The sequence below is a fragment of the Saccoglossus kowalevskii genome, chromosome 21, assembly GCF_978046115.1.
Source record: "Saccoglossus kowalevskii chromosome 21, keSacKowa6.1, whole genome shotgun sequence".
Classification (NCBI taxonomy): domain Eukaryota; kingdom Metazoa; phylum Hemichordata; class Enteropneusta; family Harrimaniidae; genus Saccoglossus; species Saccoglossus kowalevskii.
In genome coordinates, this window is record NC_140661.1 from 20,306,809 (window position 1) to 20,334,108 (window position 27,300).

Genomic DNA, 27,300 nt, shown 5'->3' on the forward strand with positions numbered 1-27,300 from the left:
TCATTGTGGAATACCCACTATCAGTCAAATCATGGTGAAGTGGACTACTATCAGTTAGATCATGGTAGAATGGCCACTATCAGTCAAATCATGGTGGAATGGACTACTATCAGTCACATCATGGTGAAATGAACCTTTATCAGTAAGATCATGGTGGATAGACCAGTATATATAGTCTGTGATATGGTATACACAGATTATTTGTCATGACTCTAATTATGTTACTCATAAAAGTTAATTGTTAATACATAATGTTTATTTTGTTAACAGAGCCAGTGACCAAAGAAGCTGTACCCACTGTAAGTGGAGAGTACAATCCATGGGGTCGCCCTGGCAATGGTGCTCCAATTAAGACTGACAGTGGTAAACTGGTTTCTACAACTGCTGGTGCTATTACCTCAAAAACTATTAACTCCCCATATAATGCTGGCAGATATCAAGCAAAGCAGGAGTATCTGAAAGAACTTCGTAAGTTTGTTATTTTGCTTATTATGGCACTGGTATGTCACCATTTAGTGGTGTGTTTTATTCAGGGTAACAAAATTAACAAACAGCAGGAAGATACTAAATCACAAGTTTAAAAAATTGTTGCCAACTGTCTCCCTAGCATGGTATTAGAAAACATTGTTGCCAACAGTCTCCCTAGCATGGTATTAGAAAACATTGTTGCCAACAGTCTCCCTAGCATAGTATTAGAAAATATTGTTGCCAACAGTCTCCCTAGCATGGTATTAGAAAATATTGTTGCCAACAGTCTCCCCAGCATGGTATTAGAAAACATTGTTGTCAACAGTCTCCCCAGCATGGTATTAGAAAACATTGTTGCCAACAGTCTCCCTAGCATAGTATTAGAAATCATTGTTGCCAACAGTCTCCCCAGCATGATATTTAAAAACATTGTTGGCAACAGTCTCCATAGCATAGCATAGTATTTGAAGCATTGTTATCAAGTGTTTCTAGCATGGTATTTAAAAACACTCTTGGCAACAGTCACTTTCGCATAGTATTTAAAAGATTTGGAATCATTGTTGCCAAGTTTCCAAGCATACTATTTGAAAATATTGTTGCCATCTGTCTTCCTAGCATAGTAGTAGAAAACAATTATGTTGCCAACAGTCTCCCTAGCATGGTATTAGAAAACATTGTTGCCAACAGTCTCCCCAGCATGATATTTAAAAACATTGTTGCCAACAGTCTCCCCAGCATGATATTTAAAAACATTGTTGCCAACAGTCTCCCCAGCATGATATTTAAAAACATTGTTGGCAACAGTCTCCATAGCATAGCATAGTATTTGAAGCATTGTTATCAAGTGTTTCTAGCATGGTATTTAAAAACACTCTTGGCAACAGTCACTTTGCATAGTATTTAAAAGATTTGGAATCATTGTTGCCAAGTTTCCAAGCATACTATTTGAAAATATTGTTGCCAACAGTCTCTTTCGCATGGTATTTGAAAATATTGTTTCCAACAATCTTCCCTGCACAGTATTTAGAACACTAGGAGAGCAGTTAAAAAATATTATTGCCAATAGTCTCACTAGCACAGTATATTTTGAAAATATTATTAATTTTTCTGTATTTTGTTTTGTATTCCTCTTCAGAGAAAGAAATGCATACACAACAACAAATTCGTCATGAACAGGAAGTACAACTGAAGGCAAACTCTGGGGAGGAAGTTGCTGACTGGGTACGAAGAGGTCAGGTCGGTAATCCCAAAAAGGACCCAATCACTGGAACCATGCAACCACATCATAAACAAACTTCAGATATAGTATCACATGTAAGTATTTGATTGGCTCATGTCTGTCACATGAAACATTTCACTCAATTTAATTGGCTGGTTTTTAACAACCACTCAGAGTGTCAAAGTTAACTTGTATCACCATTCTCATAATAGAGATGTTTGTTTGTTTGCTTTTGTTTTCATCAGTAATGGTTGCCCCGGGAATAGCTCCATCAAATGTTTGTATGTTCATGTATCTCACAAAAAGTTATGTTCATCAAATTCATTTCAGAAAAATTATTACGCCTTCCCAAAACATGAAAATTACTGTTACTAATTTTTAAGGCCGAGTAACCAATTGTGATTACTGTAAAATACTTTATTTTTCGCTTGGAATTAATTTTCGCTATTTTCGCTGAAGGAATAATTCAGTGAAAATAAAATCCAGCGAATATACTTTTTTTCCAATATTTCACATTCAACTCATCAAGATTCAATGAAAATAAATTCCATACAAAACAGGCAAAAAGTCTTTTCAGCGAAAATTAATTCCAGCTAAAATAAAGTATTTTACAGTGGTCTTGTTCCATCATCATAATATACAGATAAATGGTGGTGCAAGAATGGCCCAGTGCATCATGAGTTTTATTTCTTTGTGACATAATTCACCTAACTAACAGACTGTGATCACCTGATGTAAAAATAAATAATTTGTATCATCATCACATGATTGATCATGTGACTGTCTATTCAAGTGCTGATTGGTTAAAATTGTTATACTGTGGAATACTTTATTTTCGCTGGAATTAATTTTCGCTGAAAAGGCTTTTTGGGCGTTTTGTATGGAATTTATTTTCACTGTTTTTTGATGAGTTTAATGTGAAATATAGGAAAAAAAGTATATTCGCTGGATTTTATTTTCACGGAATCATCCCTTCAGCGAAAATAGCAAAAATAAATTCCAAGCGAAAATAAAGTATTCTACAGTATATGACTTATATATAACAACAATTTCTGTTAACCGTATTTCTCACAAAGCCTTTTTTCATAATTCCTTTATTTTGTCACATACATGTACATATTTATATTACTGTCAAAAATTAAAAAACAATTTTTCTCTTTTTGTTACGCTCACAGAGGCTTGATATTCGTCGGGATCGATATCCAGATTATCACACTGATTTAGAGCGACAAGCATTTGAAAGATCCAAACAACAAAACGTGGATAAAAAACAATCAGCATTGCTTAATGAAAAGGTTGGTAAACAAATGCGCAGTGATTTTTCTGGTTGACAAGAACTGGTCTATATGCGCTTAGATATGAAACACAGCTGTTGCTGTCATTAAATACGTGTGTCTCACTAAATAAAACATCTTAATACATCTTATGAATGATATTTGTTAGCTAGACATTGCATGCAAAAATGACTTGCACAATAAGAGCTGGGTGGCACATGCAACTCTTAAACATGAAGTGCTATATCTACAACATTTGCACTAAAATTTTAGTCTTATTACGAGTACCTCTTGGTCAAAAAGAGCTACATCTATCTTCCAATCTAGTTGGTTGGAAATGGTTCTCTTGACTCAGTTGGATATTTAAGTTCAATCTGTAAATTTGGACAAACTAAGAAATGTGTATGTCACACTTAGTTGAAACATTTTTTTTTTTTCTGCAAAGTTATTTGTACATGAAATTCCAAAACTATTACTAGTAGGCATCTTCTTGTAACCAGTTACATTCAAAATTAACTGCGTTCTACTACCTGGAGATCATTTGTATTTGTGAAATAATTACTTCGTACATGTGGCACATTCCCATTAATCTTTATCTCCCTGATGTGAGATTTGAGTGTGTTGCATGTACATGTGATGGCGCGATTCACATTATAAGCTGAATTGCAAGTTAATCATATCATTCTTGCTGCTTCAGCATCTCCAGACCATGGACCAAATGTGGGGGAGACCTGGAGCAGGGGCACCAGTTAATCAAATGGACCACAGAAAGCAACCGTTAGATTTGGAGAAAGTTAGAGATCCACAGGTATGTTTCCATGGTTACCATAGATTGTTTCTGCTCTGAGAATTGACATTGTACATGCGTATGTTGTTGTTTGCTTGTGATGTGATGTTTACCTGTCCCCCCCTCTCACAATACATTACAATGAAACATCTTAGATGATGTTAACAGCTGATTGGCTGATATACCTTGTGCTTTGAAAAATCCAATTTGAATTGCATACATAATGAGTTATACAAAAGTTTTAGTAGCTTAAATATGAGACTCCAAACCAGTATCTTATATTATACTTGTGCTAACATGAAGCTGTTGGTGTAACATACATAATAATGCTGAAAACAGGAAGTGAATCATGGAACTACTACTAAACAAAGTTTACCTAACTTCACAAATTAAGCTGGGAATTTCACCTAACTTCACTTATTAAGCTGGGAATTTCACCTAACTCCACAAAATAGCTCCATATTAGAGCAGTGTACTGTTTGTTATTTATGTTTTTCATTATTTCTCCATCACTCAGCCTTCAGAGAAATTCTATCCAACCTGGATGAGAACTGATCTGGGCAAGCCCAACAACAAACCATGGGTTAAAACAAAATCTCTAAATAGGAGATTTCATTCGCCCAAAGAAATATTTGGCACACAGGTACTTTAGCTAGTGTTAAGTTTTTTTTATTTGCATGTTTGTTTTGACTAATTTGCATGTACTTTGCATGTTGCTATTTACTGTTAAGCAATCTCGCATTTTTTGCCTAACTTTGCAAACTTGCATGCAGGAGCCTAACTATATAATATACCTGCTTAACTACATAGTTAGGCAGACCATATATCTGAACTTTCCATCATGGTCAGTCCAGCAAACTACAGAAATAAGGTGGAAAGATTTCAATCTTGTACTTTTTCTCTCAGTTTTGTGAGTTTGCAGTTTTTGATATATACTCTTCTCTACTCTTTTTTGATATACTCTACTGAAAATGAACTTATTGATCAAGTATGATATTTATGGGAATCAAAATGAAATATTTCTGATAAATATATATGATGCATAAGTGATATTTTGAATAGTTTTAATATATCCCAGATAAAATTATTATTATTATTATTATTATTATTATTATTATTATTATTAGTATATTATTATTATTATTATTATTATTATTATTATTATCATTATTATTATTACTATTATTATTTGTAATCAAAATCATATCAGTGAAAATATATCTAAGCAACACCAGATTGTAGTAGAGTGTGTAAGTAGATCATTTGTAGCAAAGATGTGATTTATTCAGTCTGTGGAAATATTTGAAATTATTTTTGATTCCTTAATGTAAATCATCATAATTACTTATTGAGTTACCGTAACCTGGATTTTCTTTGAATATCACCGTTTACTTATGTAGTCTGCACACCCTACATTGAATCTGTACTCATTATTTATCAAACAAATTATGCTGTTTTTAATACTCTAAAATGCTGTAATTTGCTAAATTTTCGGTTCTGAAGACTTTTGGTTAAATAAAAGAAGGTCAAAATTTTTTCTTCTGAACATTCGTTTTGTCACGATTGACAAAATAAACTTGTTTTTCATATTTTCTGAGAAGTTTTGATTAAAACCTGTCGACAACTTGTAGAAAATACAACGCTATGTCCAAATGGTTTTAAATCAACAAAGAAATTATAGAAAATAATATATCAAAACGTGCAAAATGTTGTACTCAAATTTTGGGGGAAAAATTAAAGTATTCAAAGTGTATTCCAATGAAATGTTTAAGATCCTTCTAGATACTTTCTTTCACAAAATTATTTTATTTGAAGCACTAGTCATCGTCTTAGTTCTTCCAGAACATTAAGGAGTAGGGGTTCCTTTTTGGATAAACACTATTGTTATGCAAATTGTCTGATATGCCATGATATTTTTCTGGGGAGAACACTGAACGTATTTTTGTTTAAAATATATGTTTATGTGTACATGAAATTTGAACGTTACCATACATAATGGCTCTGGTGCATGCAGTTATAGAACGATCAGGTGATGTTATCACAGTTGGTAATTTTAATTAAAATGTATAAGCAAACTCTTAAGTAGACCTGATTTGGAAAACTATTGGAAAAAGGTATAGCTAAGAGTGCATTATTTTAATGAAAGCCCTGTTTTGTTTTTACAGAGAGCCAGTCTTGTGAGAGCTCCATGGGCAGTGTATACAATCTAAGCAGTCGCCATGGTGATGCTTCCGTCCACTTTGAAGTGCAATCTTCTGAGAAAAAGAACACTTTTTTTTTTGTATTATTTAAATTGTCTTGTAATGAATATTTAATTGTGTTACTGTTTTCAATTGACCAATCAGTGGAGAGATTATAATGTATGCAAAATTAAAACATGATTATTCATGAAACAAACTACAAATCTAGTGTTACTTCTTTCAAATAATCAACAAATGAAAAAAATTCTTGTTTATATGAAAATTTGTATTTATGACCTAAATTTGAATAACTGTTGGAATATGTACCATAATTTTTCTTCCATGTACATGAATTTCATTTTGTCAATTTCTGAATAAGGCATTTACAGTTGCAGCATCCAGACTAAATATGTTATGTTGATATATGTGTTAATATTAAAGCGGGGGAGTCGTCACCTGCGCATACAACAGATGCTTATAGCGTGTCATTTTTTACAAACAAGCGTCTACCCATGAGCCTTTGTATTTTTAGCTTGTGTTGTTAGTGTGTGCAGGTGACGACCTTCCCGCTTTATTGATAGCGGCTGATGGTATCCACGTAATAGCTATTTTCGAGCTTTAGTGCCATCAGTCAGTTTCCATGCATGATTGGGGGGGGGGGGTGTTTTCTAGCTCGCGCAATATGTTTGCTTGTTTTCATGGTTCCCAGCATTCTGATGAGCTATCGAATGTTTACGCAACAAAATCACCCCGCTACGCAAACTCCATACAGTTTGATTCATACTTCTTATCATTGTGCAAAAACTCCCATCACCATTCACAAACTATGCTATTTTTTTAACAGATTTTTTGCAAAATGTTTATCTATCCCTGTAGCAAATAGAAAATGTCTATTTGGTTTAAAATGATCCAAAATATGGAAAAAATACTTAAAATAGGCAAAATGTTGCACCAAGATTGAGAATGACAAATCAAATACCAATACTTACATGTATTTGAAATTACTGCTATATCGTAATGCATTAGAATTGTTCTGTCTGTACAAACATTTCTTATTCTGCCAAAGAAGGATCACTTCCAAAGAAAGTGAATCGTCAAACTTCCAGTAAATTTGTTCAAGTGGGCCAAATCTTGAAGTATTTATATATAAACATATTCTGTATACATATTGTGAGTTTGCTTTGTTGACTTTGAAATGTAGTTTTGTGCTGTACTTTGAGTTTTATTGTTGATGTAAACCTGGTGAGGAAGTAATGGAAATTGGAAAATAATTCCCTAAATACTAAGATAGCCAAAATTGAACATTTTTTTGAGAATTGCACATTTGAATTTTGGTGATTATTTTGGGATACTATGAGAATATCGCAAAGTATGTATGAAGGCAGTACAGTGATGCATTTCTGTACTTGCCAGTGTGCATAAGGTATTCTCATTATAACTTATTATTATTATACATCTGTCACCATAATTTTGCAGTATTTCTACGGGGTATTTTCATCCTACCATATAAGGAAATGCAAATTCCAAATATGGAATGATCACGCGCAAAAGGGTTTTCTAATAATAAAAAACAAACATGGCTGCTACCAGGGTTTGACTGGATTGCACACAAAGAAATTCGCTGATCTGTTCTAAACTTTTTGGATTTCGGCATTCTCATGATGTATCCTTGGAAGGAAAAAATGTATAATAATAAGGTTATTACGAGGATACCTGAAAGTATGCACTCAGACATAGACCTCTGCTGTGTGTCGATCAATACTCCCACTGTACTGTCTTCTTGCAAACTTTGAGATATCCTCGTAGTATTCTCATAATATTGTATATTTTTCCTGCTTGTAGTAATAATGTAGTGAGCGATAATAGCCGAAATTGCAACAAAAAACTTTTTGTGCTGTGCGAACCCTTTGCGTTCAGTGATAGGATTCTATTTCTGTCACATGTTTCTGCATCTGAAGTTAACAAAGGAAAATGTTTGAATGTTACATATACAATTTCCAAATAAGGAAGACAATCGAACACACTTGTAACACTTTCGAACATGTTCGTACTGCGTTTCACGGACAAGTGAATTCTATTGTTCTCAATGTCAGATGTATAATAATGAATGTTTTAGATGATTTGGCTAAAAGATTCCTGACATTTTTGTCCCATTTGTTGCATGTCCGTCCATACACAGTGTTCCAATAGTCACAATTTCAATCTGGTAAATGAAATTGTATTTATTCCAAAACTTTTTTTATTTTTCAATGTTACTTCGCACATGAGGCAATATTTTGAGTTTTTTTTTTTTACTACTGCATGTGTGTGTTTTGTAAAAAAAGACAATTTATGGTAATAATAAAATAAAAGTTTATATCTTGTATTTAATATTTGCATTTTAATTCGAACTGTACAGTTTTCTCTTAGTTCCAGAAGTCGGCTTTATCTGATACTAAGGTGAAATTTAGGTTAGTAATCCTCTATTGCTTTTACGAGTACTCCGTTGCTGGACAATTTTTACACTAAATGTTTCTGAGTATTCAACCAGTACGTGTTAAAATTCAGCTAGGATCCAGTAAAATCCCATTCTTCTTGTTAATTGTCCCAAGAGTATATAGTAATTGTGTCATTAAGGTGAAAATAAAGAGGAAGTTTTGCTGTGCTCAGAACACGCAAAGGCTGACATTACACATTCCACAGCAGCTACACAATGTGATTGATTCACATCATCCATTGCGCTACTGTAAAATACATTATATTGCTTGGAATTAATTTTTGTTATTTTCACTGAAGGGATGATTCAGTGAAAATAAAATCTAGCGAATATACATTTTTTCCTATATTTTACATTCAACTTGTCAGAAATCAGTGAAAATAAATTTCATACAAAACACCCAAAAATTAATTCCAGCTAAAATAAAGTATTTTACAGTATCTAGAACTCAATATCTGTCATTTGCTGTCCACTGATTTGTGCAGTATTGTTGGCAGAAATCACTGAATGCCTTCAAAAGTATAGACGTTCCCAAAATGTATATTTACTTAATTTAGGATATAAATTTAATGTTTTGGACAGTCTCAACGTTTTATCACAAGGAGTGTAACAATTGTATAATTGTCCAAAAAGTTTTTTTTGTATCTACCTCTCGTGTATAATGGACCATGTACGCATAGAGCTGAGAACAGTCACTGGTGGTGCTATATACAATGAAAACCTATTTAGGCTTGCCAATGCTCACACCAGCAAACAGTGTAAAAAGCCGAAACACTTGTTAAATTTGGTGACCAGTTTAGTATGAGAGAAAGCGCGTACAGTCTTAAAATAACCACAATAGAGTGGGGGTCAATACCGAATATACATGATTCCGGCATTTCACAATAAAAGCTTTCTATTAATAATTGCACTTTAACATACTATTCATGGGATATCTACGTCATAACCTCATTAAAGTTATTAGCATATTTTGTACGCAGTGCACATTCTTCAGGCCCTTTTTCCCCCAGTCTTCCGTAACGCATGCGTCAATTGCAGTTTACGTTTTATGCAAGGTAATGTTCAGCACCATCAATGAGGTTTGTCAATCAGACCTCATTGATGGTGCAGAACGTTGTGTTTGTATTCAAAGCCCACACATAAGCGACGCTACCAGATATATATACACAAGCTAATAAGCTTCACCAACCCAACGACTGCTCAGTTAGCAAAAGATTTGTACACACTCCTACCATGTCATACGCTGTAATATGCAATTACAATTCTAATTCTGGTTCCCCCAATAACTCTGGGTAAATACAAGTGTATATTGTCAATGCCAGTGGAAATAATATTAAGCGTTTATAGGGCATTGGCAATGTACATATGAAGGTCATTTATTAGCGAGGTTATTCCATTCTGTAAATAGGTGGCGAAGCAATTTGCAATTTTTAAGAGCTGTCCACTAATAAAACTAAAAGTTTCAATATTTTTTTAAAATAATACATTAGGCTCCCTGTGGTTTAATATCAGGTCAGACTTATATACATTGACCTAACATTAAAGCGCGGTGGTCGTCGCGCAGCGAGTGTTTGAATTTCATGTAAATAAACAATATATTTTACACGTGCTGTATACGTCGCTACGAGTCCCATTTCGAACAGGACGCGGCACGACGACTGCCGCTCTTTAATCACTGACAGCATAGCATCCGACTCTATCATGATCGCGACGCTAGTTCAAATCTTACCCTGGGTTGAACACAGTGACCTCTACCCTGAGCCAGTGAGTGACTTTGTGAAAGAATTGAATAGGGTCTGCTTGGTGTTGGTTGGTGACGGGACAGCACTTTAAGTAAATATATGGTTTTATCTACTATAGACACTTGCAGAGACAATACATGTACAATGTTAGGAACGGTTGCCTAATTAGAAAACATTCCATAATAATTAGGGAGACCCATATATAGGAAATTAGATTAAAAAAGGGTTATGCACAAAGGATTCTTATATTTTGGAATTCTTTGCCATGGTAATAAATTATTACAACTATCATTAGGTTATTTACAGTCTTGAAAAACAAGAATCAATTTGCTGATGATCAGTTACTCAAGTGTTTACTTATTCCTTGAATTCTTGGATTGTGATTCATTTAGGTCTTTAGTTGTTATTATATGAATACTGTCTTGAATATTCAACCAAAATCAAGATGAGTTTTGTGCTGAAATGTTGTACCATTTCTTGCACATTTTCGTAACCCTTTAAAGAAATAGTTGCACAGCACGAATGTTTTTTGTTACCAATTCGGACTGTTATCTCTCATTATACTATTATTACAAGCTGGAAAAAGATAATAATGTCACAAGAATATTGCAAAATATCCATTAGGCAATACGGAAATAAACAACCTCTACTGAGCCGGTCGATATGATCTTACTACCCTCATTAATACTTTACAATATTCTCATAATAACCTACTATTTCCTCGGCTCATACATACATACACATCAGAATTATGAAATAAAATGGTTTAATTCAGTCTTCTTGAACATTTTGATTATTATGTCATTAAAGCGCGGTGGTCGTCACGCAGTGTGTGTTCGAATTTCATGTAAATAAACAATGTATTTTACACGTGTTGTATACGTCGCTATGAGTCCTATATCAAACCGGACGCGACATGACGACTGCCGCCCTTTAATGTAAATGGCATCACACTTCAATTCAGCACTGTATCAACATAAAGAATCGTTGGTGACATGTTATGTGAATACATACACATTTTTTCTGCTTGGAATATTAAAGAGCAGTGGTTGTCATGCTGTGCATGTGTGACATTGATTTTCCCACAATCCAATGCACTCTTCTAATGGGAATCACAAGAACGAGTTTGACTTTGGTGTGACTTGCACTAATTTACGCCGATGACTCCTTCGATACCTTCCAATCACTTAAAAAAAATACCTAACTAAAGCTTGGTAACATCTCAGTTTGTACTCGTTGATATGCGCAACAGTCATATGTATATTATACAAGACCATTATATTTTGTGCATGCGTGGCGTAACAACTAATGCCCTTCAAGAAACAGTGTTTCACATACATATTCTGACATACTAAGTGAGTATGATGTTTAGAAATCAGAAGCTGATAATAACATATTTACACCTGTCATCTGCATTCAAACTAGAAATTTAAAATGTACTAATAAACATATATTAAACATGGATAGTATTCTTGAAATATTAAAAAATCAAGTTTATTATTTTTTTTAAATTCTGAAGCCTTCAGGGTATATTTCCGACATAAATGGTATATCACTCCCTAGTGATGATAACAAACTTGTACTTATGGAATGTTATGATGTATACTGTCGATAGACGATTCTAGAATAATGGTATACTAATACTGAATATACATAATACAAAACTTAGAGAAAAATGGTAAAGACAGAGAAGATGAGTAATACATTTTTGAAGGTTTGTTGGTCTCTCTCTCTTTAACACTTCTTAGAAGATAACAAGATTAGGGGTGTACCATCCCACTTGGAGGGGGGGGGGGGGTAATGGCAGAAATGAAAAAAAAATTGTAAGAAAATAATCATGAAACAAAACAGGGATCCATAACAGAAAATAAAAAAACAAACACAAAACTAAGTGAAGAAAAACAATATTTTGCATAGTTTTTCTGCTATGCTGTAAACCTTTTCTTGCTCGCCATTATAAATTTTCTTGATTTGATACAATGTAAATTGAGGTAATTATTTGAGATGACATTTTATGAAAGTTGCTGTGACTCCCTAGGACCCCAGTGAAAGTCACTTTGCCTCCCTAGCTTACCAGTGACATTTATTGTGATTCCCTTTCTGGAGATTCTAATGAAATGTTTACTGCTACAACATTACTGACTTAAATCTTTGCAATTATGTTTACAGAATATATAAGCAAATACAAATAAAACATATTAAAGATTTGATCAGAAAAAAAAAAGAAACTAATTCAGATGATTGTACATATTCATTTTCATCAGCTTTCAGGTGAGATGACTTCTTTTTTATCATTGCTGTCTCTTTCCTGATCATCACCACTTTCTTGGTCTTTCAAGTCTACATCCTCTACTTTTAATACATCCCCTGAAATGTCTTTCACTTCTTTCAATTCATCACTACCTTCTCCTGTCTCTTGTTTTATTTCTTCCTCTTTATTCGGTTCCTTCTCATCTTCAGTTGTATCTTTCTCATCCTTAGATTCTTTCTCAGATTCTAAGGTAAAAAAAGTTATTATTGCAGTTATCATCCATTGAGAGAAATCATGCAAAGGGAAAGCAAAACAAATGAATGTACAGCATTGTAGATTAGTTTCAAAGTAAGAAAATATAGAAATGTAAGTGGTTCCAACAAAACAAGAATGTCACAGCCACCTTTTCGTTCAGTACATGACAAATGAAATATCAGCATATGTATGCTTCTTTTTGATGCATGTACACTATGTACCAGTTCTACACTAATGACTTGGACTGCCAGACAATTTAACATGTGTGAATCTCTAAAAATGTAAAACATATACTGTAAAATACTTTATATTAGCTGGAATTAATTTTCACTGAAAAGACTTTTTGGGTGTTTTGTATGGAATTTATTTTCACTGATTTTTGATGAGTTGAATGTGAAATATAGGAAAAAAGGTATATTCGCTGGATTTTATTTTCACTGAATCATTCCTTTAGCGAAAATAGCGAAAATTAATTCTAAGCGATAATAAAGTATTTTACAATATTGCAATTCATTGTGGGAGCAGACACACTTTGTGATTGGCAGAGTTGTGTTTGATTCGGCTGTAACTATCCCAAAATACAATTTAATTTGGAATTGCAATATGATTTATGGCTGCCAATCAATCAAGCATCTTGAATTGTATTGTAACACAAATCAACTTTCATTGATGTGCTAGAACACAATCATCTGTGAACCAAGTGTGGATGTAACTGTAAAATCTGTATTTTTAGAAGCCGTGGCTTCTATTAATATCGTACAACGCAACAGAGGGGATGCTGCTTCTATTACAGCATCTACACATATGAGAAATAATGAATTTTTGATTCTCAATTATTCAAAACGAATGGGTGTGACTTCTATTAGAGATGCGGCTTCTAATACAAATTTTGCAGTATTGGACAGTGTGAAATGTACAAAAAAGACGGAATGCACACATTGCAAACTAAAACCAAAATATATCCAATGCTAAAGTACAGCTAAGATGACATTATGACCATTCACAATTATGGGAAATGGCAGAATCCAGGTACGAGGTAATAATACTGATGATTGATTGATTTATTTTATTCAAAATATCAGAATATCAAACAAAATACAAACAAATATAACGCTACAACTTTATTAATAATTATTTAATACAACTTTGTTTTTGGTGCATGTAATTTATAGACCTTCTTAATCAGAATCTGCACATTTTTGGGTCTAAAATGGATGTCAAACAGTCAAATTTGATCTAATCACAAAACAACTTCACGTGAATATGTATACTTACATGACATGTATGTTTACAGAATTTAAATAGAATCCATCAAAGTGTGTCTGAAATATGACTATGCACGAACACACACACCTACTTGCACACACACACACATGGAACCAAAATAACTAGTTTCCGTTTATTAATTAAATAATTAACTAATTATAGACAAAAAGTACGGTATCCAAAATGTTGCACCAATATTTTTTCAGTGCATTTGGGTGTTCAAAAAATTAATTATGAGATTAAAGATAAAGCATCATCATATATAATTTTTAATCTTGAACTTCGTGATAAATACTAACTATGACAGCGCCCTCACTTTTCTATTCATTATCTTACCCAGCTTTTGTTTTTCTCTCTCCAACTCCAGTTGCTTCATTTTTTCTTCCATTTCTTTCTGTTTCTTGTAAAGTTCAGCAAATGTCTTACAGACCTTCTTATGTGTAAACCAGTGAAGTTTCTGACAATTTTGGCAACAGTAATTAACCTATGCATATGGAAATTAACATTTTAAATCCTGTGAACATATGGAATGGTACTGCTAAAATATTTGTAATGGGATTTTTCTGAAATTTTACACAACTATTTTCTGTGACTAGCTCAAGTCAAACAAGTAAATTTTTCAAGATGTATGTATTCTGATGGTTAATACTTCCATTAAGTTTGAAGTACCCGGTACGGTAAATCAGCCAACACATGCCCAAATCTGTCAAAACACAAATGTATTTTCACAATCAAAAATGGCCACCAGTTGACCATCTTTGACCTAATCATGAAATCATCACATTTGCATATGTATCAAATTAGGTGTTGAGTTTGTGTAAAGTTTGTAGAAAACACGTTGGGCAAACATTTAGCTGATCAGATCCATGTTAATGATTATCTATACATACTTACCATCTTGCAAGCAGAGCATTTCTTTTCTGAGTTTTGATCACCACATGTAGCACACACGTTCTCATCTTTAAAACCATGACTTCCGTTGATGCCTTGTGTTAAGATGCACAAAGCTGATGGATCATCGCCCTGTTATACAACAACACAAACATGTCAGATAAAAATCAATGTATTCCTCAAAGTACTCCAGGAAAAACCCCAGTAAATTTGCAAATTTGGTGATGAATTCAATAACGGTTTGGAAAAACAGGGAAAGCAGTAATACATTCTTTCAATATATAAATATGACATCGAAAATACACCACAGCAATAATATTCAGCTAGTGAAAAAGTTGTGAATTATAAATCATGATGATAAATTTTAGACTCTTGCCAATGAAGTCAAAAGAATTTGAACTTGAAAACTTGATGAGAATAAACTTGTCAGTTTTTATTTCTCACTAAAGTGGGAATAAATATCAAGTATTACAAACTACATTCTGTGATTATGGCTAGTTTTTACTCCAATCTCATACTCTTATTTTCAAGAGTGAAGTGAAATAGACATGAAATAGACCATTTCCAAACTTTCCAAAACGGGCGTTACGTGTAAAATCGTACATAAAAACAAGACAAAGGTTGTAGCGATGTAGTGACATGAAAACATTTCATTGGTTACAACAAACACTGAAGTTTTTTTGTTATATTTTCACGTTTAATAGCATGCAATACACACACACACAATTCCTGATAGTACCGTAAAAACCCTCAAATAAGAGCCACTTTGTAACACTTTCATTTCTGGGTGGTGCTTATTTGAGGTAACATTTTGACAACTTTGTAGCCAGTGGCTCTTAAACCAGGGTGATCAAACTTTTTCATTGTGAAATGGGGAAGGGATAGGCAAACACACACACACAACCAAAACAGACAAATAATTATTAATGATGTATCATTGCAATTAATTTATTCTGTAAAAATACTGTTATGGGAATAACAAATGTCAAATAAATAAGAACGGCTGCTCGCCGACCGTGCTGCTTAGCGTACACGACGATTCGACGTTTCACCGACAATGTGTAGCGATGCCTGAAGTCATGTTTCACTGACAATGCGTAGCGATGCCTGAAGTCGGATTTTGTAGCACTCTCAGGGTCTGACCCACACTTGTACTTCCGTTGTACAATTGTTTACCAAGTCTGGTACGGCAAACTCCAATTTTTTTCTTGAAAACTGGGAATAACTTGCGTGGCTGTGGCTGGCGTGGTGGTTGATTTGGTGACGATATAAAATAGTTTCGATAGAATTTATCTGACCAGCAGCGACAGGAGCATGGAACGAATGAAAAAAATGATGCCCAATCATTTGTATTTATGGCACAAACAATAAAGAAAAACACGTTTTTCTATAGATTTTTACAGCTTGGGTACTTGGGCATTGTTTTAATTGCGCTAGACGTCTGAAAGTACAGCTTTGGTTTATATATTCCCTGTTTCATAATCAAGCCAGCTTATAATGATATGTTAATGATATTCACGTACTTCACTGTCCAGGCAAACGGGGTCAAACTATAGCCCCACCCCTATATAACCAAATACGAAACGATACCGAGAAAGTAACAATTACATGTATTAAAAATAATTTCCTGTGACCAATCGGAGAGACTAAATCATTTACGAAAGCCCAGGCCTGTTATAAGGCATTTTCTAATTGGTACAAGTCCAGATTATTTCCAATTCTCACAAATAGCTAATTTAAATATTTGGGTCAGGCGGGTCACGTCGACTTTGCTTTGCTGTAAAGTTGATCGCGCAAGTTTGTGGAACTAATCCATTCGACTTCAATTTTGATTATTTTCGGCAAGAGAGTCCTCTCCAAACTAATGCCAGTTATTTTGTCACTTCCCTGAACATTTTGTCTCGAATCACCCCAAAACGAACGTCTCAAATGAAATGCCAAAAATAACCCAAAACCACGATCAGCGAGAGTGGGCTGCGTAATCATTACATTCTCACAGTCGGAGCTAAGTCACGATCCCTCAAACGTTGCCAGGACCGGATTAACACCTCTGTTTCCCCCCCACGCTAACCAAATTTCCCCCACGCTAAGGAATAAATCTTTTGTTTTCTATTGACTTCCTGTTCCGGTCCATCTGTGAGAAAGTATTTTCGATACCTCCGATTTTCCGATAAAGGCGTTCTAAAATCGTGACGTTTTTTACTTGGTTATAAAGACAACATTGGCAATGAATATCTCAACGTGTCCTTCGGTGTTTCGGCAAAAAACATAGTTACTACTAAATAGTTTGTGAATTGGTCGATTGTGTGTCAGAAATTTAAAATAGACAAGTTGACAGTCACATTCATGCTCTCAGTGTATTTCTTTCGTCTGTCATTCTTCCGTTTTCAATTATACTGGACATCAGGCAAGCTATGGGGATAATCTTTATTTGTCTCACACCTTCTGTGGGGCAATAAACAATGCAGGGTGGAAGTGAGGCACGACAAGCTTGTGTCTGCCTGATTGTAAACAACCGGGCGGCTGGCGCTTATTTCTGGTTTCTTATTGACAAAACCACTCAACTCTTGGTGGCTCTTAATGGAGGGTCAAATGTAACAAATTTTCACTGAGTGGCTCTTAATTGAGGGTGGCGCTTATTTGCGGGTTTTTACGGTACATTTTGATGAAGTAAGGGCATCTCAATGCCATGTTCCCATCTGAAAAATCATTTTTTGCCATTAAGCTATAAAACAAAAAATTTGATCTCAAAATTGAATTATTTGTTTTATGCAAAAGATGTTCAGGAGCACTGCTCACACATAACGCAAGATCTCATAGAAATACTGAAAAATTGACTATTAAAAAGCATGCTATGCAACGACTGAGATGGTTCAACTTTGAACTTTGGCATATGATAAGTATAGATAAATGATTTACTCACTGGTTTGACTGGCGCAATGTTTCTCACCATTTGTTGCAATAATTGCGATTCATGATAAGGATATTCTCGGATGATTTCGCGGATAAACTTCTCCATTGCAAGTTGAAAGCCATCAGTTTCTCTCCCCTTCAACAAACTGCAATAGACATACTTAAATTATATCTACTTCTCAAACTATTGGACTGTTCAATCTGTTCAATTGGACTGTTAACATTATTATTATTATCATCATCTTCTACTTTCCCAGCATGTTTTTAGCCAGCCACCTATCCGTCTGTCTGACATTTTAGATAGGCAAATTTGATTTGACAGGCTAAATTTCTACAACTTTTTGATAGAAAATTCCAGTTTTTACAAAATAACTGTAAGATAATTAACAAAAACAGGCTATAACCCTGATTCCATTTTGTATAATCTGTAGAAAACCTCATTGACCTCTGACCTTTGTAAGCACAATAATGGTATTGGGTTTGTACAATTTATAAGAAATCTTACTCAACAGAAGCCTGAAAGTTTGTCTTAAAGTAAAGTAAGTTAGTCAATGAGTATGGTAAGTTTAATTTAGTGATTAGACAGCACAACTTTGTTTCTGTCAAGTGTGGTATAGCATCAAGTGCTCTAATAATGCAAGATTTGTTGCCATACTAACTGATTTGTATCATTTTTCATGACGATCATGATAATCACTGAGAGGTTTTCTGCATATAATACACAGTGTTGGTATTATTCAGTTGAAGTTATCCCCAGTCAGCCATTTTGGAATCAAATCATCATAATGAAACAAAATGTTCATCAATAACATGGGTACATGGATGATGTCAATAGTCAGTTTGAATGAAAATAAAAATGTTGAAATCTTGTGTGGCAACAAAAATGGCCACCAGTCAGACAGTCATGGATGAATGAATTCATGCATGGAACCCAGAAAAAAAATCCTGTTTTGGATTACAACCGAAGGAAACTTGTAGTATCACTTACCTTTTAACGAATCCGTCCATTCCATCCAACTTTTCCACATTCCATACATGGCAGGCTCTCACCACAGACGCCAGATAATGCATCTTTACAGATAATACTTCATTTACTTCATTCTTTTTAAATTCCTTTTCACAAATAACATCCAACACTCTAGCCACCTTTGAGGCATTTTCTAGTAGCTCTTTGCTTTTTATCATGTACAAAGCAATCTGTAGTGTGAGAAAATACAATAATATCATTGATGTTAATATTATAAGCATTGTAACAGATATGATGTTATCAAAAAAGGTTGAATAAGTGAGCAAAAATTGGCAAAATTGTGCTTACCCAATCAGTGTTAAGCAGTGAGCACAATTTGTTTCTTGAAACAGGTCAAGGGTTGACCATTTGAAATCAAGGGGGAACCTTTTCATGTACACACACAAATCCAAAACTTTCTGTTTACATATTCCTTTCTTCATTATATCAGTATAATGTATTTCAATACCAAGTTTTAACAACTTTTAAACATACTTTGAAAATAGTAGCTAATTCTTCAAATTTGTTTTCCTACTGATTTTAGTATGTTCTTCAACGCTTTCAGCAGCCATAAAAACAATCATGAAACAGTAACATATGAAATTACATTTCTATAGTAATGGAAAGATAACACTGTCAATATTGATGTGTTAATGACAGACTATGCAGTGGATTATAAAAACATATGTATAATCATATCAAAAATTTTGGGAAAAAATATAACAGAGCAGAGGGAATATTTGACTTACTTTGACAGGATTAAGATTGGACTGTAATATCATTTTATGCAATGGACCAGCTAAGTGAGAAGGAAGTTTGCCTTCTTTTTCAAACCCTAAGACGAACAAAATAAAAAGAAATTATCACTCAATAGTCCTACAGAAGCCTTTAAAAATAAATTTACATTTTCACTTTATCACAATTTTAGGTTGCAACTTGAGAAAAACATGTTGAAAATTTTTCTGTGATTCAGACATTCTCTAAAAAATACTAAGCATGATACTTTAACAACCTATATACATGTTGTATCATATTAATTATGATCACAAATTCTGTGGTCACTCTCACCTTGAGGTTTTGTGTAGTAGTCTAAGTCTTCTTTTGTAAAAAAATTATTAATCAAACTAACACAGGAATGCTGCCCTACAAACGCTGCCATCTGAGTTGCTGTTCTCCCAACACTGTTAATTGAACTGGTCTTGGCACCTGCTTCCAAAAGTACTCGGCAGCATTCAATACTTCCTATATTAAAGTCAATCATAAATTTGTTTCTGGTTAATAATCTACATATATTACACATACAATTACCTATTATTAATAGCATACAATAGTCCTAATTGACGTTACAGACGTAGATATCGTGATCCAATTAATTTATCAACGCATCAGAAAAATTACTGGTATACAAATATACATTGATTTAATAATCTTGAAGAATATTTTACTATAGTTGCAAAATTTATAATTTGGAATAAAAAGGAAAATAAACAAATTATGTATAGCCATTTCTTGAAGATTCCTGTACCAGGCTGTTTACAAGTTGACTCAACTTGATTTTTGAAATTTCATTTAGACCTTGGATCCCTACAAAATAAGTTCTGAGAGAGGGAAATGAATGTTGAGAGTCATGAATATGTTAATGATGTAATAAATATGCACCACTAGCATGACCTATGATTGGTCGGTCATGAGTTCTAAGTTCTACCTGCTGATAAACCCCCAAAATGGGGTTGAGGCCTACCATCGGTGAGTTTGAACAGGTGAAGTTGAGTTTCAAACCCTGAACTATAAAGAGAACCACCCATGAGCGCAAGTACTGACATCAGGTAACCAACGGAAATAGAACAACAGATGAGAACATGATGAACAAGTCAGAATCCTGGAGCCATTGCTAGTTACCAGCCTCTCGTGGCTTGACACTTGAGGTAGGAACCAGCAAAGTTTAGAAACATGTAATATCATTAGAGGATGTTGTCATCTTTGATATACAGTATATATGATCTGAGATTGGAAAAAAAAGGCAGTATTTTTTTAGTTTTCAGTGGTCTACGACATAACATAATTTGCATAAATGAAGTCAAAAAATGTGTGTGAATGGTAGAGTCATCAAACGCCGAGGAAAAAAAACATAATTTCAATCCTGGCAAAGAGTCTGTGGTGAGATTGGTGGATCTATCCTTGGGGCGGAGCTACGTCACAAGACGTTCCACGTTGCTAAGACGCGCACCACTGTACCACATATTTCTATGGGCTCTGCGCGCACTGCTGAGGAAGGAGGAACGCCGAGCGAAGAGCCGGTGAAATTCGAGAAAATAACAGGAACTCGACTTTGAAGTAATCATGAACAATCAAATTTATATGTATTACACACGCAGGGGTAATCTTGTTACACTGTTCAAGGGAGTCTCAACAACCATCCCAAAGTACTGCTTTCTGAGTGTTCTCGGCCTTTGTTTTCACCGTGATGGTTGCCATGCGATGAAAATGCATGGATGTCCGTCCCCGAGAATAAACGTACTAACACGTACTAAAATCCTGCCCTCAGTGTTGAACTGCTGCATCAATGTTATAGAATAGCTGTTCGTATTTTCCACTCATGGACACGATCATTAAAAATAAATATAATACCATGTGGAGAACATGTACATCATCTGCCATGTTTAGGTGAATTAAAAAGACATGTATTTGTTGAAATGGACATACAATGCAGAAGAGTAGTGCAATTTCACCACTTACATCAGTAGAATTGTTCCCCTACATCTAGAACTATTTTGGAATAGTGCTACTCATGATGACTACCGTAAAATCTGTATTAGAAGCCACATCTCTAATATAAGTCGCACCCATTCTTCCTGAAGAATTGAGAACCAAAAATTCACCATTTCTCATACGTGTAGATGCTCTAATAGAAGCTGAATCCCCTCTGTTGCATTGTACCATTTTAATAGAAGCCTCAACTTCTAATACAGATTTTACAGTACTCATCCTCAGCCCATATAATCACATGTACATACCGGTACATGTACCTCTAACAGGACACCAAATGAGGGCTTTATTTGAGTCAAGTGGATACAGATGTACATGAATGCGACTGTGATAAACAACACCCTCTAAAAAACACCCTCATAGAAAATGTACAAAATTGACCAAATATTAGCTTTGTGAAATTAGAAATCAAATAGAAACAATGCATGACATATAAGGATCACCTGGGGACCAGAAGCAAATTTAAAGTCATGTTCAGGGTTACCCCTCTGCATGCATGCCTAAAACGATCATTACGATACACACAATGAATTAGTGATCTCACAATGTAATTCATCCACCCATGGAGACAGCACTCACCTGCCAACGCAGCAAACATCAACGTGGTATATCCGTTCTCATGTTCGTTGCTATTGACATCTGCACCATGGGCAAGAAGTAACTCACATAATTCTTTATTTCCTTTGAATGCAGCATTCTGCAGTGGTGTCATACCATGCTGTGAACAAATGTATGAACATAATCATTAAATTTCTTTGAAGGCCATTGGGGATACTACCCCAGTAGTTTTAGAAGCTGGTATTTTCATCCATGCATTTCATAGACACTCAAAACAATGCAAAAAAAGAATAAACACAAATAAAGACATGTTATGTTGCTAAATGTTGATATTTTTCACTGAACCATGACTGAGTAATGAGCAAATCCTTACACAAGTCTCTGTATGAGTACCCTAATTACTGCTTCAATGATTGACACATTGATGTGTATCACATCATTAACACATTGCCTGCTGTGCCCCTCCCCCTCCCCCCGATTTATTTCAACTATCCATAGAGGTTTTCAGCAGGAAATGTGATTAGATTAATTGCATATATAAATTATAACACATTAAAAATCACAAACTCACCTCTTCTAGGCAGTCAACACGAACTTTACCACTGCTCACAATTTCTTTCACCTTTGAAACCTTTCCTGCATTAAAACAAAACATAGACAATACACACTTAATAAATGTACACACCAATACACATGTCATGTTCTAATAATGTTTGATAAAACTATGTCAACTTTTTTAACAGGATGACTGTAATTTGTTTGTCGTTCCCCATGATCTTGTCCTGAACAAAATTACTGGTTATATATTTGTTAAAAAAAATCTCACAATCACAAATAGATATATAGTTTATGATTTTACTATCACAACCACAAACAAGTTTTCTCATTTTTCATATTTATAAATTTAACAATACAAACTGAAATGAGAGGTTTCTATATGAAATAACAGGGAAACATTTTCAAATGACATCACTGAGTTCATTGATTGGTGGTTGCATGTATGCAACTAGCATTAAAATTTATAAATATTTCTAAAAAACAAAGAAAACAGGTTTGTAAGTGTGATAATATTTTGAGTAACCATTGTTATTTTTCCTGACTTTCGTTATTTAGAGTGTATGCACTCACCATGTGGTCCCATGAGACAAAAAAAAATACATGTAAAAAACATGTACGAAATTTGAACGTTTCATTTCATAAAGCGATTCACATATAAATATACATCTATTTTAAGGTTGCTCGAATTTATAAATATTTTCTTCATTTTTATAGCACTGACCTGAAGCCAGTTGGCCAACCACAAAATGACACACAATCCTCATTTTAAAAAATGGCATTTTCATATGAATTAATCTGATCATCAAATTTAAAGTGCCTGTGAAATGGCTGCTATTTTCATGCCTTAAATTATCAATTGATACATAAATATTATTAATTTTTATGTTTCTAAGCATGAATTATTTTTTTTAAGTGAAAAAATGTGTTTTAAACTCAGTCTACAGCAACTTTATTTTTGTGTATTTTAAAACGAGGCTCCTCATTAGCTTCTCATTTGCATACAGAAATTCCCCTTGTGACGTCAGAAGGGGAAGTCGCATGGCAGCTTGCGTTGCCGATACGTGTAAATAAGGCAAATTTCTTGTGCATTTTTTTCGTCTTTGACTATATTGTCACTTATGTACTTGTTTGTCGAGGAGGAATGGACCATAATGAACACATAGTATCATTTTTTGTTGCACGGAGGTGAGTTAGATGCGAAATATGTCCGTTCTGGTGTAGCTGGTCACCGTGATCGTCACCGGCGCACGTTTGTGCACTGTTGCTGGACAAAATAGAATTTGACGTCGGAATTATCTCGTTATTTAGCAGGTTACTAAGCACGTCACTACACTGTTGTATTTCATCGATCGTCTGAGTAAAACTTTCAAAAATAAAATAAAAGAGAACATACTTGACATTCTAAACATTAGACTATAGTGATCACTATAAAATAATTAAAAAAAAACGACAAATCACAGTTACTGAATAAATGACAGCCGCGTGGAAATAAATTGACATTTTGTTGAAATAGGTGAACGCGTCTGGTCACGGCGAGGGCAAGTGCATTAAACGCGGCGTTTAATTGGATAACAAAAATAATCGAGATCGACACACATACAGATAAATTCAGAGTGAATTCGAGTTAGCGTGATCCATGGCGTGATTGTCATGATTATAACATCGTATTAAAACTTTATTTGGTGGAAACACATTGACCAAGCCCGGATTCTTATTTCATAAATTATTACGCAGATCAAGCTGCAAGCATGGAGGTAAAAAAGAACAGAGGTGTGAATTCGACATTCAACACCAATCACCAAACAATTCAGAAACTTTCAGCCTTCGAAAATGAAAACAGTTAGCAGTGTGTAAGGGCTGTGTAATTTCCTGTTTGTCCGACGCTTCATTTTCGTGTCACTGTCAAAATTATTACTACCTTTTACTTAACAGGAACTAAATGGTCTCTATAAAACGATAATCAGGATCGCAAGAAAAGTCAACTGATTTGAAACACTTGCCGGACGTCTCTCTCTCTTCTGAAATCCGCCTCGGTGATCATGGGCTGGTCCGTAATCTATTTCTTTCAAAAGTGTTGCGCCAGGTTTACGTTGTCGGCGTTTCTCATGGACGAGGACAGTTTTTCCCCCAAAAAAGAATCTAAGGTTAAGTGATTGTCGCACCTTCGGATCGATTAGAAACGTGTGAATACATGCACTATGGCTATACGTTTCACTGCAACTGCCCACAACACAACATCTTAAAACTATCTCTCTCTCAAAAAAAAAATAATAACGCCGACCGAAAAATGTATATCGTTATACATAAGTATACTGTTATAAAGTATACTGAACGACCAGTGTTATTACGGCTCAGGGGTATGACTTCCTCTCACATTTTGTCATTTGGTGGCGCACTTTCGGCGAGAGTCGGAAATCCAGAAACAGTCGACCATTTCACGATAGGTGGGCGTGGCTACAACACGAGAAATATCTCAAATTTACTTGGATACGAGTAATCATTTTCAGCAAAAAAATCAATAACTACCCTTTTCAGTGGGACACAGATCTAAAATGGGAAACGTGAGGGTGGGCATTGCACAGGCACTTTAATGATCATTTTAATTAGTTGATTAACAGAAGAAGTCTTGAACTTTATAAATTCGGACAATAGATTCCATAGATGGACATAGTCGAGGTAATTATATTTTATAAGCACTCATTAAAATAGAAAAATTACCATGACAACCAACCATTGAAGCAAGGAACGGGACACGACAAAAATCAGTCACACTTTTTAATTAGAGACCCGAGACTCGAATAATCAGACAAATACACACTAGACATGTTGACGGCGTGATGGTGGAAAAATCAAGGAATGTTCTAGAATTCCCGCTTTCCGAAGGTAAATCGTCGTCGGTAACAGATTTACGTTTATGTGTGTGTGCATGTGAGTCTGTCATGCTGCAGCCAGACAGGCAACCGCGTTTCTCATACAAATACTGAATTATGTTCTTGATATATTCGAACACAAAAAAATAAACATTAATAGATATACAGACCATGACTAATTTCTTCGAAGAGATCTTTTTCCAGGTCGCTGCGATCGTCTGCCTTCGCCATCTCGCTGATACACTCACTGACTGTCTGACACAAATAAAGGGAGAAGGGTTATGCGCACGCCACATTGGGTCGTATCTGGGAGCTCTCAAATAGGACCTCCCGAATACGACCTACTTTACATATTACCCATATTGCATTATACAAAATGGCTGGTAGGTTAGTTGTTAGTTTTTTTCGGTTTCTTCGCAGTGTGTACTCGATGTTTTGCGTTTACCAGTAATCGTACGTTTTCCTGACGCAGTATTTGAACCAATATCGCCTCGCGAGATAGCGATTCAGTTTGCATGTTTATTCATGTTTATGAACGTAGGATTTATTGACATTTATTGGAATATTTATTGGCATCGGACTCGTTGCGTTGACCCGAATCTTCGACAGCTTGTTAAACGGAAGAATAACAAATAGATTTCCATACTCTTCAGGAGTAAAACAGAGCTGTAACTTAAGCCCAACATTATTTAATCGTTTTTATTTTATAAATGCTCTCCAGACATTTTTGCTATGAACACTTGTGACCCTCCAACCAGTCGGAGCCCAGGAACTTTGATCAACTGTACGCAATCCCTATGAGCGGGGGGGGGGGGTTATCGGCTGGTATCTAGTTTAAGAAATAAGGGATGAAGGCTCCAGCCAGCTCATATTTTTTAAATTCGAAAAAACAGTCAAACGGAATGAAAAAATAAAATCTAAAAAAAAAATACCAGCTTGAAGAATATTGGTTGCTGTTTAAAATTTCAAATTTGATCATAGTTCCTGTGCTCCAACACGGGGGGGGGGGGGGGGGGGGGGCTCCTTTTACCAAAACCACCACCCCATACCACTCCTAGCCCAATTTAATTGCGTATGTCCCTTCTAAGGACGCCTATAGTTATCTAGAGGGGGTATAGGGAAGAAGGCTTATTACTGAAACAAACGTACACTAGTACAAGTTCGTACTAAAACAAACACTCAATTCTGTCTCAAACCTCAAAATAAGCATAGCTCTAAACCTATTTGATAAATTGATAGCACCCATCATTAGCTATGGGTGTGAAGTATGGGGAGAGGAAGTCACTAAAAATAGCGATATTATTGAAACTGTTAACTATTCTTTCTTCTGATTACTCCTGAGGGTTAAAAAGAATGCTACTAAGCTTGCAATCTTAGGGGAATTGGGAAGATACCCTCTTGCCATAAAAATTATCACACAAATAATTAAATTCTGGCTCAGATCAAAACTTCCATAGACGCCCAAGTTAATAAAAAGCACCTTTGATGAGGTCAATACAGTAAAAACTAGGTGGACAAGAAATGTCGACAAAATAATCAGTGACAACAATCTTGATAAGGCAATAAAACAACAAATAAAAAAAAGAAACCACACCAAACCAAGACTATCTCTGCTTTACTGAAAGAAAATTATAAAATAAAATGGAAAGAAGCTCTATTTGATGACAACAGAGCAAATAGTGGAACAAACAAATTGGCAAATTATAGAACATTCAAAACACAGTTTAAAATGGGAAAATGTTTAATAACAATGAGTAATATTAAACTGAGACACTCCCTATGCCAGTTCAGAATCTCTGATCACAAACTTCATATTGAAA

At 34.7% G+C, this 27,300-nt stretch overlaps 2 protein-coding genes across 2 annotated transcripts in view; one reads left to right on the forward strand and one right to left on the reverse strand.

The window, feature by feature from the left end:
* The window catches only part of LOC102807711 (uncharacterized), a 54,078-nt gene extending 45,780 nt beyond the window's left edge, over window positions 1-8,298 (forward strand). Inside the window, exons 17-22 of the mRNA XM_085495065.1 lie at window positions 271-468; window positions 1,604-1,782; window positions 2,863-2,982; window positions 3,659-3,769; window positions 4,266-4,391; window positions 5,914-8,298. Of these exons, the coding sequence (XP_085351191.1) occupies window positions 271-468; window positions 1,604-1,782; window positions 2,863-2,982; window positions 3,659-3,769; window positions 4,266-4,391; window positions 5,914-5,958 (779 nt within the window). The 3' untranslated portion in view covers window positions 5,959-8,298. The remainder of the gene's footprint in view (window positions 1-270; window positions 469-1,603; window positions 1,783-2,862; window positions 2,983-3,658; window positions 3,770-4,265; window positions 4,392-5,913) is intronic.
* A 2,597-nt stretch (window positions 8,299-10,895) lies between these two features.
* Window positions 10,896-25,814, reverse strand: LOC100366564 (ankyrin repeat and MYND domain-containing protein 2-like). The gene is made up of 10 exons (XM_002738057.4): window positions 25,651-25,814; window positions 22,624-22,688; window positions 22,074-22,212; window positions 19,797-19,970; window positions 19,478-19,563; window positions 18,711-18,919; window positions 17,733-17,868; window positions 14,813-14,941; window positions 14,255-14,402; window positions 10,896-12,642 (listed from the first exon to the last, which is right to left on the reverse strand). Exons 1-10 carry the CDS (start codon window positions 25,709-25,711, stop codon window positions 12,407-12,409), a joined length of 1,383 nt encoding a protein of 460 aa, XP_002738103.1. The 5' UTR covers window positions 25,712-25,814; the 3' UTR covers window positions 10,896-12,406.
* Between the last annotated feature and the right edge of the window lie 1,486 nt (window positions 25,815-27,300).

Bases quoted from the DNA above. Each gene is read 5' to 3' on its own strand.
- LOC100366564 (XM_002738057.4), bottom strand. From the start codon at position 25,711: ATGGCGAAGGCAGACGATCGCAGCGACCTGGAAAAAGATCTCTTCGAA. The intron at 19,971-22,073 runs GTGAGTGCTGTC...ACTTTAATATAG, and splicing joins GATGTTTGCTGCGTTGGCAG to GAAGTATTGAATGCTGCCGA. The intron at 14,942-17,732 runs GTGAGTAAATCA...GTTGTATAACAG, and splicing joins ACATTGCGCCAGTCAAACCA to GGCGATGATCCATCAGCTTT.